The sequence below is a fragment of the Mustela lutreola genome, chromosome 4, assembly GCF_030435805.1.
Source record: "Mustela lutreola isolate mMusLut2 chromosome 4, mMusLut2.pri, whole genome shotgun sequence".
Classification (NCBI taxonomy): domain Eukaryota; kingdom Metazoa; phylum Chordata; class Mammalia; order Carnivora; family Mustelidae; genus Mustela; species Mustela lutreola.
Window position 1 is genome coordinate 184,674,058 of NC_081293.1, and position 15,789 is coordinate 184,689,846.

Consider the following 15,789-nt stretch of genomic DNA (forward strand, 5'->3'; position numbering starts at 1 on the left):
AAGGATCTACTGTAGTCTCAAATCAGAAAGCTGCAAAATGGAAAGAAAAAAAAAAGACAAAATGAAAGGCAGTAGGACAATACTCTTTAGACTGTGGGGAACACAGGGTACAAACAAAATGAAACAGCCTATACTCTAGGTGAAATTAGAAGAATTTTGCCAGTGTTGTGCAAGTCTTGAGAAATATTTGTTGGGGAAGATGGGGTGAGGGAAATACTGAGGCAAGATGACTAGCGCCTTGCTCCAATGTCTTACTACAGAAGCCTCGCCACTTCGCCTTTCTCCCTTCTAGCAGACCCCAGCCCGTCCAAATGTAGACACTGATTCCTCAGTGACTTTCTTATTTGCCATGTCTGCAGTACTTTTATTTATTTGAACTTCCTGTCTAAACGGCACAGCATGTAACATGATTATCTTGTTACTTGAATATACTGAGGCTATGGGGCTCTGATGGTAAAAACTTAAAACGTCTTTGGTGTGAAAGCCACAGCATTCCAAGAAAATTTTCCCATTGCATACTTCTGTTTTTTCTTATAACACCAGAACCTTTAAGCTGCTGGTTCTGGGAGTGAAAGACAAGCCAGTCCTCTCTCCTTTTTTCATACCACTGACACAATCAAATAACATCATGGAATTTTTATGGACTTTTGAGACTTTTTAACACTTATTCTCTCTCTCTCTCTCTCTCTCTCTCTCACACACACACACACACACACACACGTGCTCTTCCTTCCGAATGTTTGATGCTACCAGCAGCACTGGCCTTCCTGCAGTGAGATCAATCATATCTTTCACCAGGTGTTCTCTAAGAGACGAGTGAAGGTGGTTAGCAGAAACGAAGCATAATACTCCATAATAAACCTGCTTACACCCAGCAGGGTTGAGAAAACCATGGATTCTGGCCAATCAAAACTGATATTTAATACAAGTGCCTTACCTATCATTAGTGAGTTACCAGCTTCTTAGAAGAACAGATTGTAGTAAAATGGTTAAATGTCTAATAAACATAGTGTAACCATTCTCAGATGGTTCCGAGGAACTTTGGGTCCCACACTGCCCCAAGTCATCTGGGACCAGTAGCAGAATACCACTGGGCTGCTTTCAGCTGGCATCTGCTGAAGGTTCACAGAAGGAACAAAGGGATTGGAATACTTTTATACAAGCCAGTGGGCGTTAGGTATGATTTTTACTGGTCAGCAGCATTTCAAATATGTTTAAGTCCAGTGTGCAGAAGATTAGAAACGTTAACATTTTGTTTTTAACTGAGTTCCAAGTAGAGGTTGTGCTAACATTTGATATATTAAGAATGCTGAGTACTTGACTGTCCTTTGGACAAATTCTGCTTGGAGTGAAATTAGCACTCACTTATTTTGCTGGTGTTATATACCTTTCTGTTAAGGGCAATTTGCCAACATGTATCAGAAGCCTTTTAGGGCCGCCTGGGTGGCTCAGTTGTTAAGCATCTGCCTTTGGCTCAGGTCATGGTCCCAGGGTCCTGGGATCGAGCCCCACATCGGGCTCCCTGCTCGGCGGGAAGCCTGCTTCTCCCTCTTCCACTTCGCCTGCTTGTGTTCCCTCTCTCACTGTGTCTCTGTCAAATAAATAAATAAAATCTTTTTAAAAAAGAAAGAAGCCTTTTAGATGAAGATATTCTTAAACGCTAACTTCTGAGAATTTTTCCTAGATAAATAGCTGAACATAAAAGCATATCTATAATGATGTCCTTTGCAGCCTCATTTATAAGAACATAAAGTTGGAAAAATCCTAACTGTCCATCTACAGAAAATAGGTTACAGACTAGTACATCCATATAATTGCTATGTGGTTCTATACACAGAATACTGTGTTGCTGTGGAAAATTAGATTTTACAAATGTGTTAAAAACAGTCATAAATAAAGAAACTGTTTATGAAATGATATGTATAACACGGTCCCAGTTTGTTAAAAACAGAAGTATCCATGCATGCAAAACAAATGTGTGGTAAAATACATCAGATGTTAGTTGTGTCCATATCTGAGTGGTATGATTAGGGAGTTGATTCTCACTTTCTCTTTTACACATCTGGTAGTGTCTGGTTTAAGCAAATAAGAAATGTATGTTACTTTTAGAATCAGAAAAAATTAAACAGTTGAGTTGCTGTCCATTTTGAACGAAAAGTAATAAACCTGTGGGAGTAGCATGAAGGGTGAGCTGCTGCGGGTGAGGCCTAAAAGCCAAGCAGCCGCTGAGGCTCATGGAGGAAGTCTCAGAGTCGAAGAATTTCCACACGTATCAAGTCATTTGGCAGGGACGGAATTTCACTTATAAAGTCAAGTGGTATGTGACTGAGCCAGCAACTGGGCATGTTGTGATTCAAAATACCATGAAAGTATTTTGGCTCCTTGTTTGTTTTGAACTTTGAAAACAACTTTAATATGTTTCTTTATTGGTAGCAATAAAAGATCCTTAAAAATCTAGCTCTGATAACTGCGTAGCCTAGGCAAGGAGCCACCAATGGAGAATACCAAACAAGAAGAATTAGGAGAGACAGAAGAGTGAGTGGTCTGGTTGTCAGCCCCCCCCCCCCTCCGAGGAGAAATCCAAGATGAAGAAGGGTTGAGTATGACCTGGCCTAGAGAGATGGCAGATCTAGTTGGGTAGGTGGGATGTGGAGGGCAATTAATATCTCAGATCTTTGAAGTATAGCGGGAAGTTGAGGGTTTCATGTGAGATTCCATTTAGGGGAAGGCAGGGGGAGTTGTTTTTAGCATAGGATATCCCAGATGGAGCTTTTAGGTCTCTTGCTTGTTTTGGAAAAGAAAGGCCCCCAAGTAGTAGCCAAGACCTCACGGCTGATCCAGAGATGTAGAAGAATGAATTAAGCCTTTCTGCTTGATTAGCTTGGGAAGCAGTCATGAAGGGCTCCTTCTCCCTGCTGTGGTTAAAGCTGTCTACTGAGAAATAACCCAAAGGAACATTAGGCCAAGAATCTGAAGAGTAAAGCCAAACCACTGGGAAGGGCTTTTGATTGCAAACTACAGTGTGATTGAATTAGAAAGGAACATTCGATTCATGTCATGCTGTCACCTCAAATTCAACACGTCTAAAATTGAACTCATCTTTCCTCACAAAGCAGCTTTTCAAGTGAACTTTGCTAATAACAACAGAATATTGCACTGTGAAATGCCATACCATAACATATCCAGGATTTCATTTGACTGTCACACAGTTACAGGCAAGGGACTTTAACTCAGGTTAAAGGGCTGGGCTGCCAGCTAGTAAGAGAGCAGTTCTAGAGACGAGGTTTACTGAGTCCTAACCTAATCCTCCTTCAACGAGATCACACCGCCCTTCTCTCCAGATCTGTAGAAATAAACCAGTCAGCTTCACAGAATTGCTGTGACATTTTAGTTACTTACATTGACACTTGAGTAGTGCACACTAGCATATTTTAATAAGTATGAAGTCAGATTTTCTGAAGCAACAAAGAACAAACCAACCAAACTGTGGAACGGTTAGTCTTGTTTTTTATAGGTAAAAAATATGCATAGTGTTCGTATTCTTGAAGTCAAAAGATAGACCCAGATGAAATAAAGTGTCGGCTCTAAGCCTAAAGATGTCTCATCTGTAATCTAACATAAGCAAACCATCATCAGTTATAGTAGGTTCCTATTGTTGGGACAAATTACATGGTTCTGCTATTTTATTTTCTTTCATTTGGAAATTATTTTAGGTTTGTCATTATGTAAGAATTCTAAGCATGAAATGTTTATATATCTGGATATCTATTTGTAGATGTGTAAGTAATATCATAAGACAAGGGCTTTAACTCCCCAATGTAAAAAGCGGCCCACTGTGCATTGCGGCTCCATCTCAACCCATGGCCCCTTCGGGCCAGCTTGGCCCTGGGCCAGCCAGCCTAGCCCTGCTTCCTTGGGACTCTGTATCTCAGATGTGCTCCTCCTTCACAAGTAGCCAGGGTAACCATGCAGATCGCTTTCTCTTGAGTTTGGACATCTGTAGTTCCCCAATTCCAATTCTTGATTTGGGAATAATATTAATGGAAATGTACGTAATGCAGTGATGGTGATTGTATAATTTTCCTAAATAGGTATTTGCTTCAGGCAAACAACAAAAGCCTGATACCATCTATGTGTACAGAGAGAGCCCTCTGTGCTTCCCCTACCTGCCTCAGCTCTTGGGTTTCTATCTACACATACTCCTGGGGGCTACCACGATGGGCCCAACCTGTGCGGGTAGAATCCTAACGCATGGGTTTTAGAGCAAAAAAGGGGGCCTTACAGGGAGCCGCACTGACTTGGAAACCCTCCTATCGGTTGTCAGTAACAGCTTCCCTCTCCAGTGATCAGGAACTGAAAGGAAAAAATAAAATCCAAGCAAAGAGGGGATCCTACTCTCCATTTTAATTAGCAATTTGGGTTTACTAATGCCAAAATCCTGGCTTGGTAACTTGATTCTTTTCTATACAACATGCTGAATCTTTTAAGCGAGTGTTTTCATTATTTTTTGATTCAGTGTTTCAGATTTTTGCCTCGAAATCCTAACATGAGAATAAGTAGTTTAGTAAAGATATATAAATTTGCTTACCCACAGTCTCTGCACAGCCTGCTTTTGTGTATTTTTTTTTTTAGGTTAAGCTATTATTTGATCACTGAAAATTGTCCTGTGTAGCTATTAGACTCTTGCTTTTCAGATACTCGGAAGTTTGCAAACTATGCAAATCATGTCTCTGTGGAATGGAACGATCCATTTAGAACTCTCTGGTTCAGTCAATGGTTGAGGTCAGGAAAGGACTCAGAGCTGATCTGGCAGAGATCCTGGTGAAGATGGTTGGCGGCTGGCATGCTCAAGAGGTTGTCTTTGTGACGTTACAGGATCGCCTACCAGAGGAACGATGACGACGAGGAAGAGGCCGCCCGTGAACGGCGCCGCCGCGCCCGGCAGGAGAGGCTGCGGCAGAAACAGGAGGAAGAATCCTTGGGGCAGGTGACTGACCAGGTGGAGGTGAATGCCCAGAACAGGTACTGTCCTTCCCGGAATGGAGAACTTCTAAGTTACTTCTTAGCCTGTCTGATGAATGGAATGTGCTGGGCAAAAGCATTCCCTTCTCAGCCCGGCTCAACTCTTTTTCAGTCTAACTTATTCCATCATTTTTGTGGTCATTGTAGGCCCCTAATCAGATAAGATAGTCAAACTGATTTAGAAATTCAGACACCACCACTTTCTTCTCCTCTACCATCCCCTGCACACACCCCACTTGAAGTGCTTTATTTTATTTTATTTTACAGTCTAATAATCTTTTGTTTTTTTGAGATTTATTTATTTATTTATTTGACAGAGAGAGATCACAAGTAGGCAGAGAGGCAGGCAGAGAGAGAGAGAGGAAGGGAAGCAGGCTCCCTGCTGAGCAGAAAGCCCGATGTGGGACTCGATCCCAGGACCCTGAGATCATGACCTGAGCCGAAGGCAGAGGTTTAACCTACTGAGCCACCCAGGCGCCCTCTAGTAATCTTTTTATTTACTAACTATGATGGGTTACATCTTTAAGTAAGGAAAACTATTGACATTCATTCTTCAGGGTGTTGTCGTCTGTTTTAAACTGAAGATTTATTAGCTTAATTTATTAGCTTTAATTTATTAGCTTAATTATGCCTCCCAGTAGCAAATAATATTTGAATTTTTAAAGTAGATGTAAATGGCAGATGTCTTATTTTTCCTGATCTACAGTCTCAGTCAGTATTCTCTGATCACTACAATATTCATCAAGGTGCAGAATCCTGCTTAATTATTCAAGCAAGCTTATGAGTTTACTAGCACATTTTTTCCCTATACAGGCTTTGGTAGCGATCAGGACAGTTGAAAACTCCTGATCGGTTCAACTTCTTCAAAATGGGCTTTTCTAAGCTCACACATATGTCACCTTATGCCCCAAGGTATAAAAAAGATGAGAATATTTGGGGGTGGGGTTGGAGAAAAAAATAATTTTTGTTTGTATTTATGGGCTAAATAAATGTGAAGCTACGACAGAAGCTTCTGTGTATGGTTTTGGTTTTAGCCTATTTATTTTGTGTGTGTTGGGAGGGCATTGTTGATAGTTCCTTTAAGTCAATCCAACAAGAAAAAATCGAAGGAAAACAGTTCTGGCCTCTTTAACCTAAGTATGAGTGGGTACATAGGTGTCTAAAAGTCTTGAAGATTCTGTCAGACCTGATGAATTCAATAAAGAAACCTATTGGTTAGGTGGAGACATAGAAACCTTGTTTTTGGTAGGTAGCTCCTAATTAAAGAGGAAGTATGGCAAAGAGGTTGTGGGTATGTTCTCTAGGGTTCACTACTGTCTCTGAATTCGAATTTGGCCTTTCCCTAACTGTGTTTCTTCAGTTAAATGGAAATGAAAATTGTACCTCTCTCTTAGGAATGTTGTTAATTTAAATGAGATGATACTACATATGAAACCCATGATGCCTTGCACATAATAAGCACCTAATTTTAACTATTACTGGGAAAATGTTATCAGAGCCTTACAGAAGAGGTCTACATAGTCATTCACTATCTTTATTATTCTAGAGTTGAACAGGAAGGGAAAGAAAGTTTTGAAATGGCATTCTGAGGCCTTTCCTGAATCTGGTTATTAACAGTGGCTTAAAAGTTACTAGTAGTATTTAAAATCTTGCTTCTATGTGTTTTCTCTTCTTTTTTCACATTTATTAATAGTAATTATTTCATGCTGTTGATTGGTTCACACATTCTTTTTCAGTAAAGCATATTCTTTTTTCTTAAAGGCTTTATTTGTTTGAGAGTGAAAGAGTTCATGAGGTCAAGGGGGGCAGAGGGAGAGAGAGAAGCAGATTCCCCGCTGAGCATGGAATCTGACTCAGGACTCGATCCTAGGACCCTGGGATCATGACTGAGAGGAAGGCAGATATTTAACCAACTGAGCCCCAGGTGTTCCTTCAATAAAGCATATTCAGATCTGAGAACATATAATTTATCTCTGACATATTAATTATCCACAAGAAGTGTCCTTCATGGGGCTGAACGACCCTAAACGGTACTCAACTCTACTGATAATTATTGTGATTATAAATAGGCAAAGAAAGATCCAGTAGAATCTGGTTTTTATTGCTTTGAGAGAAAGAGAGGACGTGCACATGTGAACAGTGGTGGGAGAAGGTTGCAGAGGGAGAAGCAGAAGCAGGCTCCGCATTCAGCATGGAACCCAAAGTAGGGCTCTTTGTTACAACCCTGAGATCATGACCTGGGGCAAAATCAAGAGTCGGACACTAAACCGACTGAGCCACCAAGATGACCCTATCTGTTGGTTTCTTTACTCAAGAGTACTTTCATCTGGCTAATGCTTTGGAATTTTTGGTACCTTCTAAAAATTATTTGTATTCAGTTGATCCAGATTCCTTATGTGTAGACGTTTCCCCTTAAATTCTAAACTATTTGTATTTTTAGGGAAATTTAATACTTTTGTCTAATTCAGGGAGACAGTGTCCTACAGCAAGAGTTAAAGCCAAGGAAGCTTAATATCTAGCCTTTACTCTGCCATTTCTTCTTGTTAAATGTGAGATGTGTTTTTCCAAAATTAAGTGAACTTGAACTTCAAAAGGGCCCAGTTCAATATGAACTATGAAATTTGATGGAGTTTCTAAACTTTATAAGATCTATTTTTCCTGGGGCGCCTGGGTGGCTCAGTGGGTTAAGCCGCTGCCTTCAGCTCAGGTCATGATCTCAGGGTCCTGGGATCGAGTCCCGCATCGGGCTCTCTGCTCAGCAGGGAGCCTGCTTCCCTCTCTCTCTCTCTCTGCCTGCCTCTCTGTCTACTTGTGATCTCTCTCTGTCAAATAAATAAATAAAATCTAAAAAAAAAAAAAAAAAAAAAAGATCTATTTTTCCAACTCTGGTCACAGTTTCTGGTATCACATGGACTGGTTGTTTCATGCCAGTGGAGACCAAGTACTCTGGCTTTGAGCTATAATAGTGAGTAAGGTGATAGGTTTGGTACAGTTTGGTTTTTAGATATTTTGCTTTTCTGTTTGAATAAACATCAAATTTAACTATTCTTTGTCTACCACAGAGAAGGGCAAAAGACCCTCTATTCATGGAAATCTTGACAAAGAGTGAAGACAGTGTGTGCATTAGGGTAACGTCAGCTGGTGTAACAACGAGCCCCAAATTTTAATAATTTTGGTACAGTAACACCAATGAGTCTAATGTGGTATTTTTGAGTAGTAAACAGAACTGGTCACCTCCTTTCCTTCCTCTTATGACTCTGTCAACTCCTGGGCTTTAAAGTTTTCTGATCTACTTAATAGAGATAGAGATGGTGAAGAATGCACTTCTGCCTCGGAGTTGTCTTGGTCTAGACACATCACTTCTGCTGACACTAGACTGGGAATTACTGGACACAGGGCTCCACCTAGATGCAAGAAAGAGGGGAGGGTCAGAAATAGACTCCTTGACTGGCTGTGACTTCCCTAGGACTGCGGAAGGGGGAGCATGACTTGTGACGGATGGTTAGATGCCTGTACCATGGGGGTCACTGGCATAAATACGGCATCACCACTCTGTGATGTACACTTGCTTCCTTTCCAAGTGCCTTATACCCCACAGATTCAGCTCAGGATTTCTAGGTGACTTGGTGACAGGTGAAAATACTGTATGATACTAGAGGAGCTCATTTCTCAGTTTCGTCCTTGTCTTAGTTTGAGTTGCCCAAGAAGCAGATTCTGGAACAAAAAAGATTTAAGCCCAAGTCATTCATTTGGGAACCGATCCCGAGACACCAGTCGCAGTATGGGACAGTGAACCAAGGAAGGGAGAGCGACCAAATAAAGGTTTTATGGGATCCAGAGCTTACCTCCACCGGGAGACTCTGAGATCCAGGGCGGGGCAGGCACCCCAGTTATCTACCGCAAAAGGTGAGGGGAGCGGAGGTATTGATACACTGAGCCTTCTCCAGTGCCCCGATTCCGAAAGCACTTCCGGCAGATAGAGTAGATGCCCGTGGCGGGAGAAAGAAAGACCCAGGGCAGAGGCCTGCATGCACGGTCTACTGACCACTAGGCAGGCCAGCGTCACCAGAAAAATGGGTACCGAGGGTGGGGGCGTCCCCTAGGTACACATGGGACCGTGAGACTCGCCCCGGCACCCATCAGACCGCACGGATCCCGCTGACCCATTCATCAGCAGCTGTCTTTGGTGTCGTTTCTGTTGTCCAGTGTGGCCGACGAGGAGGTCAAGACAAGCACCGCACACACGCAGCTGGAGGGCGACGACGAGGCTGCGCTCCTGGAGCGTCTGGCTCGGCGGGAGGAAAGACGCCAGAAACGCTTGCAGGAAGCCCTGGAGCGGCAGAAGGAGTTCGACCCCACGGTCACGGACGCGGGCCTGTCGCTGTCCAGCAGGAGGATGCAGAACAACGCGGCTGACAGCGAGGCCGCCGAGAAGGAAGCAAAGAGTGAGCGTCGCCAGGAAAGATACGAGATGGAGGAGACGGAAATCGTCACCAAGTCCTATCAGAAGAACGACTGGAGGGACGCTGAGGAGAAAAAGCAGGAAGAAAAAGAAAAGGAGGAAGAGGAGGAAGAGAAGCCAAAGCAAGGGAGCCGGGAAGAAAATCAGGTAGAGGTGACCGTGCAAGGCGGAACAACAGAAACAGCGGTCCCGCCGTTGGAAACGGGGCAGCTCAGTGCAGAAGAGCCTAGAACAGAGGAGGAGCAGGAACAGGGTGCAGATGAGGTCGCCCACAATGGCAGCCTGGAGACAGAAGGGAGGGAGCAAGCTGAGGCAGACAGGGCCAGGATGGAAGCGGAAGAAAGAGACAGAATTAAAGCTGAGCAAGAGCAGAGGGTCGCAGAGGAGCAAGCCAGACTGGAAGCAGAAGAGAGAGCAGCTGCGCAGGAGAGAGAAAGGAGGGAGGCGGCCGAGAGGGAGAGGGCTGAGCGGGAGAGAAGAGCAGCGGAGGAGAGGCAGCGGGCAAAGGCAGAGGAAGAGCAGAAAGCTAAGATAGAAGAGCAGAAGCTCCGGCAGCTAGAAGAGAACAAAAGCAAAATGCAAGAGAAAAAGCACACAGGGGAAAAGGTAGAGGAGAAAATGGAAGGGAAATGGGTAAATGAAAAGAAAGCGCAAGAAGATAAACTTCAGACAGCTGTGCAAAAGAAACAGGTACAGTAAGCATTTTGCACCAAATGTGTGATGCCTGTGACTTGGGAGAAATGTAATGCACATCGGACTTGGGGCCGAGGCACGTTCCTGCAACCCCACGTGCTTGCTCAGTCGGCAAGCTGTTCATTTTTTCCGGCCATAGCAATATGCAAGCATGAAGCAGTCAGTCGATGGCTAAAGAGTCAATCAACCCAATTTACTAGGACAGCCAGAGAGAGATTAATTGCTCTTGCTTGCTTGTTATGAATACCAGAAAAATGAATTAACCCAGAGATGATAAGTGTGGCAGTGCTGTGTTGACTTACAATTCTGCACCTGAATCTCAATTCTTTCCTTTTAACAATTTATCTCTAGCCATAGGTCTACATGAGGCAAGAGGATCGTAACTCCTCCCCTTATCCATATGTTTGGCATTTCATTAAAAATTATAAAAGGTGGGGTGGGAAAATGACATAAAGAATCATGGTCAGAAATTGCATCTTAAGAAGGCAAAAATAACCCCCTTGAAATCACCTGGTAATGAAGGAGGGAAAAAAGCCAATTTGGACCTTTCATTAAGTATGTCAAAACCACAATTTGCCATCATGTAGACCTGAGCTTAATGCAGACTTGCAGAAAGCCATTCATCTGGGGTGGCATCAGTTTATAACTGACTGGTAATTAAGAGCATGCATTTTGCTGCTTTTATCGTTGGGATGACATAAATAAATTCATGTAGCCTGAGAAGGGTGGAAATGGAGGGAGGAGGTGTTTGCAAGCTGTGAAAGACCTTTTTTTCTGTCTGCAAGCCTGCATTGAAAGCATTCTAGCTAACCACGGCCTGTATCCCTACTCCCATAAAAGGAGAGAAAGAAAGATGCTTGCATATTCTCATTTGCAGAGAGAACCCTTATCACTGAGTCTGCATTGTGCTGAGGTTGTCTTTCACTCTTGCTTGTTACATGGGGCTCATGAGCACAGCTACATTTGGGACCATCAGAAACAAAATGCACCAAACCACACACATGGTTTGCAAACATGCACAAAGGACCACCACGTCACGCCAGGTTTCAGGGAGCACAATGGCAGGCACGTGAGAAACAGTTTTGGTGGAAAGAAACGATCCCACGTTGCTGTTCAAAATCACTGGCACCCAGGCCTATGTGAGCACTGAGTCAGCAAAGTCCTGAGCCACGTGCAGAGTGACCTGAGCACCCCCTCACTCTTGTAAGCTAGAAAGGGCTTCTTTTAAACAAGTGACCTTGCCACTCTTGAAAATAAAAAGGAAGAAGAAAAGGGGGCCAAAGCACAAGTTAAAAGAGAAAAATCCCAAGAAGACAAGCCTACCTTCAAAAAAGAGGTAAATATTACTGAGAAGTAACCTAAACATAAAGCAACAGAGAGAGTATTCCATGACTTTTCAGATCTGCTGATCTCAAAATTGTAACCTCTAATCCAGTGTTTTTCAAGCCATGACTTGACCTTCATGATTCACTGAATGGTGAAATCAACTTAAAGCATCTCAAAAGTAGTTAAATATGTCAATGGCATTTTAAGACACGAAACCAAAAAATAGAAGATACCAGATATTGTAAGCAGTACTACATCATGACAGAAATTGTCCTTCTGGCTGTGGGTCACAGAAATCTTGAAAAACACTGATCGGATCCATTTTTCCCGCTTTCTGCCTTCTAAGTGCTCTTTTTTTCTCCTTGAACCATCCTACTTGAATTTCCCTTGTGGGGTATTTTCAACTGGCTTTGATTAATGATAACAACTTTCCAAAGGAAAAACACTACCCGCCCCCATCTCAGTAGAAAATTCGATGAACTGAAGATGGTATTTGATTTTCAAAAGAAAAGTTTGGCAGAATGTACTGCATTGCATTTCTGAGGCACACACAGGAGCTGGTGCCAGGGTGTTTGTAGGTAAGTGAGCGAGTCAGTGGGGGCAGGGCCGCTATCTAGAGAATGTCATCACGCCCCACGTGATCAAAATGCCACATCAGAAAGCCTGGCCTCGTGTCAGTCCCAAGTAATCCTAAAATCTGTAACAATATCTCATAAGTTCAAAGTGCTTAAATGTGGTAAAACTAAATTATCGAAGGTAGGGAGATTTGGGTTACTTTGCACATGGGACTGAATCAGAGCTGTTGAATTATTAGCTCAGATCGACTTCTGCTGCACTTGTCTGCCCATTGTGGCATATATTAAGAAACAGAAAAATCCGTAGTTAGAAAATTAGGTAAACCAGATTCAGCAGGGGGATGGTTATTTTCTTAAATGCTTTTTCATAAGATTCACAGAAAAAAAAGTTAAGAACCTCTAGATCATGTTCTGTTTGTTTTGGTTAAGATGTACGTACCTTCCTGTTTCTAATGGAACTCGAGGGGGTTTGGGAGTCGGTACTGAATGCAGACACCACCCATTTAAAGGAAGGTGGAAGCGTAAAGGCTGAGAACTAGAAAGCTGGATTTGGTTCAAACGAGGCGGCTAAGGAAATGGTTGAATATTGTTGGGAAGCACTGTTCTCATTTCATAGCGGAAAAACACCTACAGATTCATCTGCAAAAAAAATGAAAGTTACTGGGAGCTAAACTCAACCAAAAATGTCCCACTTAGGCTCTTGGATAAAGCTGGTGTTTCATGGTGGACAGCTTTACAGAAGGAAGAGGGCATGAGGTCCTAACTCAGTGGGGGAGGGGAAGCTGCAAGAGCACTGTTTGGATTCCATATTTAAAATGTAATTGACTTCCCTAAGATGTGACTTGTTTTTAATGACACAAACATTCTATGTCTATGTATTGTGCCCCTGAGCAAGAAAGGGCGCTCATCCTTCTGCCTCTTTTCAGAGAGAGCCCCAGTCCCAACAGTGTTAGTGGTATAACCATCTCAGACCTGCCCCTTTCCCAGTTTGCTCTACACCCCATTCTAGAATCCCAAAACTTTTGGCCCCTTTTTTACACAAGGCCAGATTAGCCACTAAGTCGAGGCTCAAAAAAACTAAAGGAAGGAAGGAAGGAAAAAAATCTGGCATCTCTGCTTTAACATTGCATATGTCAATTACTAGTTGGATGACTAGATTCCCCCCCTCCAGCTAATTGTGTGGTTACTTTATGTAAACAGCTTTGAATCATATTTTACATTTCAACACCTTCCTCCTTTTTTTACCTCCTTTTTTGTTAAAAAACAACCAAAAAAATATTTCCTTTCAAGGAACTGAGCAGGATCAGTCAACTGCAAGTAAACACAAACATCACATGAGACTTCTTAGAGAAAACATTTCCAGAAGTCACTCTAATACCTCGGAAAAAACTGTCTTTCTCCCCCTGCAGTCCTGCAGTTTTAACTGTTCGTGGCGATGGAACACAGAACTTCACCAACCTTGAAACTTAGCTTTCTTTTTCTCCTCCCCAGTTAAATAATGCCTCTTTTTCATTCTTCACCCCCTAATTGTTTTTTTGTTTGGTTGGTTTTTTCTTCCTGGCCTCTAACAGAAAACTTGTGTCCAGCAGAGTTGTTCATGTAATACTGAAACTGATATTCATATCATGTACCAAAGTTTCCCAAACATGGGCATGCTTATAAATTACCTGGAATCTTACAAAATGCAAAATCTGCCTCAGTGGGTCTGGGGTGGAGTCCGAGCTTACCACTGAGGTCCGTGTTGTTCACAGACCAAACTTGCAGTAGCAAAGACATCCATGTGGCAGACATCGGACCCAGAAAAGAACTGAGGCTTCTGAATCTAACAGAAATGTGTCAGACCTAATGTGAAATGTAACTTGCATCGGTTCTTGTCACTCTCCTGAAACCAAATAATGCAAAACATCATTCTGCAGAGACGGACAGCTCAGTCTTTTTGACTTGCGCACTTGACCTTTTGAGGGTCTCTCTGGCACCATGACATGTCACTTGAATTCCCATACACCCATGTGTTGTTAGCCCATTGGATATCCCAAATATCCAGAGTTTTATCCAACTGTCTCATTTGACCAGAGCCTCTCATATGCTAATATTATCTGAATGTGAAGCACGTTAGCTTTTCAGGATAATTATGAACCCCTCGACACAGATTTTCTTCATGCTAGCAGATCAAATAGCATTTGATCTGCTAGCATGAACAACACGGACCTCAGTGGTAAGCTCGGACTCCACCCCAGACCCACTGAGGCATTCCCTCAGAATTTCATGAGTTTAGGTTGAATCTATCGAATCTATTCCACTATTCTCCTTAAGATTTAAAGGCATGAATGAATGAATGAATGAATTATTTATTCAATTTATTTATTTCCCAGAAAGAGAAAACCATTTGCAAACTCAAATCATCATTTCATTGGGAATTTTTTTAATAGATTTTTTTTTCTAATTCTTTTGACAGACAGAGATCACAAGTAGGCAGAGAGGCGGGCAGAGAAAGAGGAAGAAGCAAGCTCCCCGCTGAGCAGAGAGCCTGATGTGGGACTTGATCCTTGGACCCTGAGACCAGGACCTAAGCCCAAGCCAGAGAGGCTTTAACTCACGAGCCACCCAGGCGCCCCATCATTGGGAATTTTTCTGAGAAAGCCTTCCAAAGAGAATATCCATCCCCTATAGTCTTTGCCAATAAAGGCAGAGCTGGAAAAGAGGGGAGGGGGGTTTTTCTTCTCTTAGCATGTATTGTTTTACAAATCTACTTTATATATATTTTTGGTCAATAAGTCAGTTAATACATTTTGGGAGATTGGAAATATCTCTGACCCCAAAATAGGAGAAATGAATTAAAGGTAATTTCTCTTTGCATAGTGCTCCTAAAACCATGAGATTTGACTCAGAATGTGTTTTGTGGATTCCTGAAACAGGACCCAAATTTGCATCCCCAGACAGTTCTTAACCAGGATATAAACTCCAGTCCCTGGTATCTGGGACAATATCCAGCAATGAAGGTCAGGACGAGAACAGGCAATGTCTGCTCCTGCCCGCCCAGAGAACACAGATTTTCTATGGGGCAAGAACCGCCACCAAGGAGCTGCAGTCCAGCTTTAGGACAGCTCAGAACTTCCCTCTCTTCTCTCTAGCCTTTCACAACAAATCAAGAGCCAAGAGGGAAATGACAGGATAAAGGATGAGGAAGGAATCCTCTGGTCCAACCTCTCTTAATGTATGTGTAGAGCCAACCTCCCAGAGAAACCAGGTGATTTCATTTTAGCTAGTCTGCTGACAGCGCTGAACCAAAAACTCAGCTTTCCTAACTTCTAGCCAAAGCTCTCAGAGAGAATGGCAGAAGAACAGCCCCCTTTTTCAGCATGTCCAAGGGATAGCCTTGGAGGAAGACTGAAGTCTTAACTAAGGGCCACATGGTAGTGAATAGTCAGTCTGTGGTCATTTAATCAAATAACATCCAAAGAAGGCCGTCAGGCAGAGGACTATTCAAGGCTCTTCAGTGAAGAGAAATAAAAGTACTGTGCTTAGTAAGACCCGCACTTCAGGAGTAAGTGTTCAGACGGTATCAGAGGAATAGCTGGGAAAAGGTGAGATCGGATAAGAGGAGACCATCTTGGGCATCTCCTGAAGGCCCAAGTTCTTATGCCTACACTTCCTCTGTTGCTTGCTCCAGAACATGAGTGTCTTGTCCCTGGTTGTCTTGAATAGAGCAAT

The 15,789-nt window shown here is 42.7% G+C and overlaps 1 protein-coding gene across 5 annotated transcripts in view; it reads left to right on the forward strand.

The window, feature by feature from the left end:
- CALD1 (caldesmon 1) overlaps positions 1 to 15,789 on the forward strand; it is a 188,603-nt gene that overhangs the window by 143,443 nt on the left and 29,371 nt on the right. For 3 of the 5 annotated variants that reach the window (XM_059171911.1, XM_059171913.1, XM_059171912.1), the window contains 3 exons: positions 4,876 to 5,022; positions 9,229 to 10,174; positions 11,439 to 11,513. In XM_059171911.1, the coding sequence (XP_059027894.1) occupies positions 4,876 to 5,022; positions 9,229 to 10,174; positions 11,439 to 11,513 (1,168 nt within the window). The remainder of the gene's footprint in view (positions 1 to 4,875; positions 5,023 to 9,228; positions 10,175 to 11,438; positions 11,514 to 15,789) is intronic. The other 2 variants (XM_059171915.1, XM_059171914.1) reach the window with 1 other exon arrangement.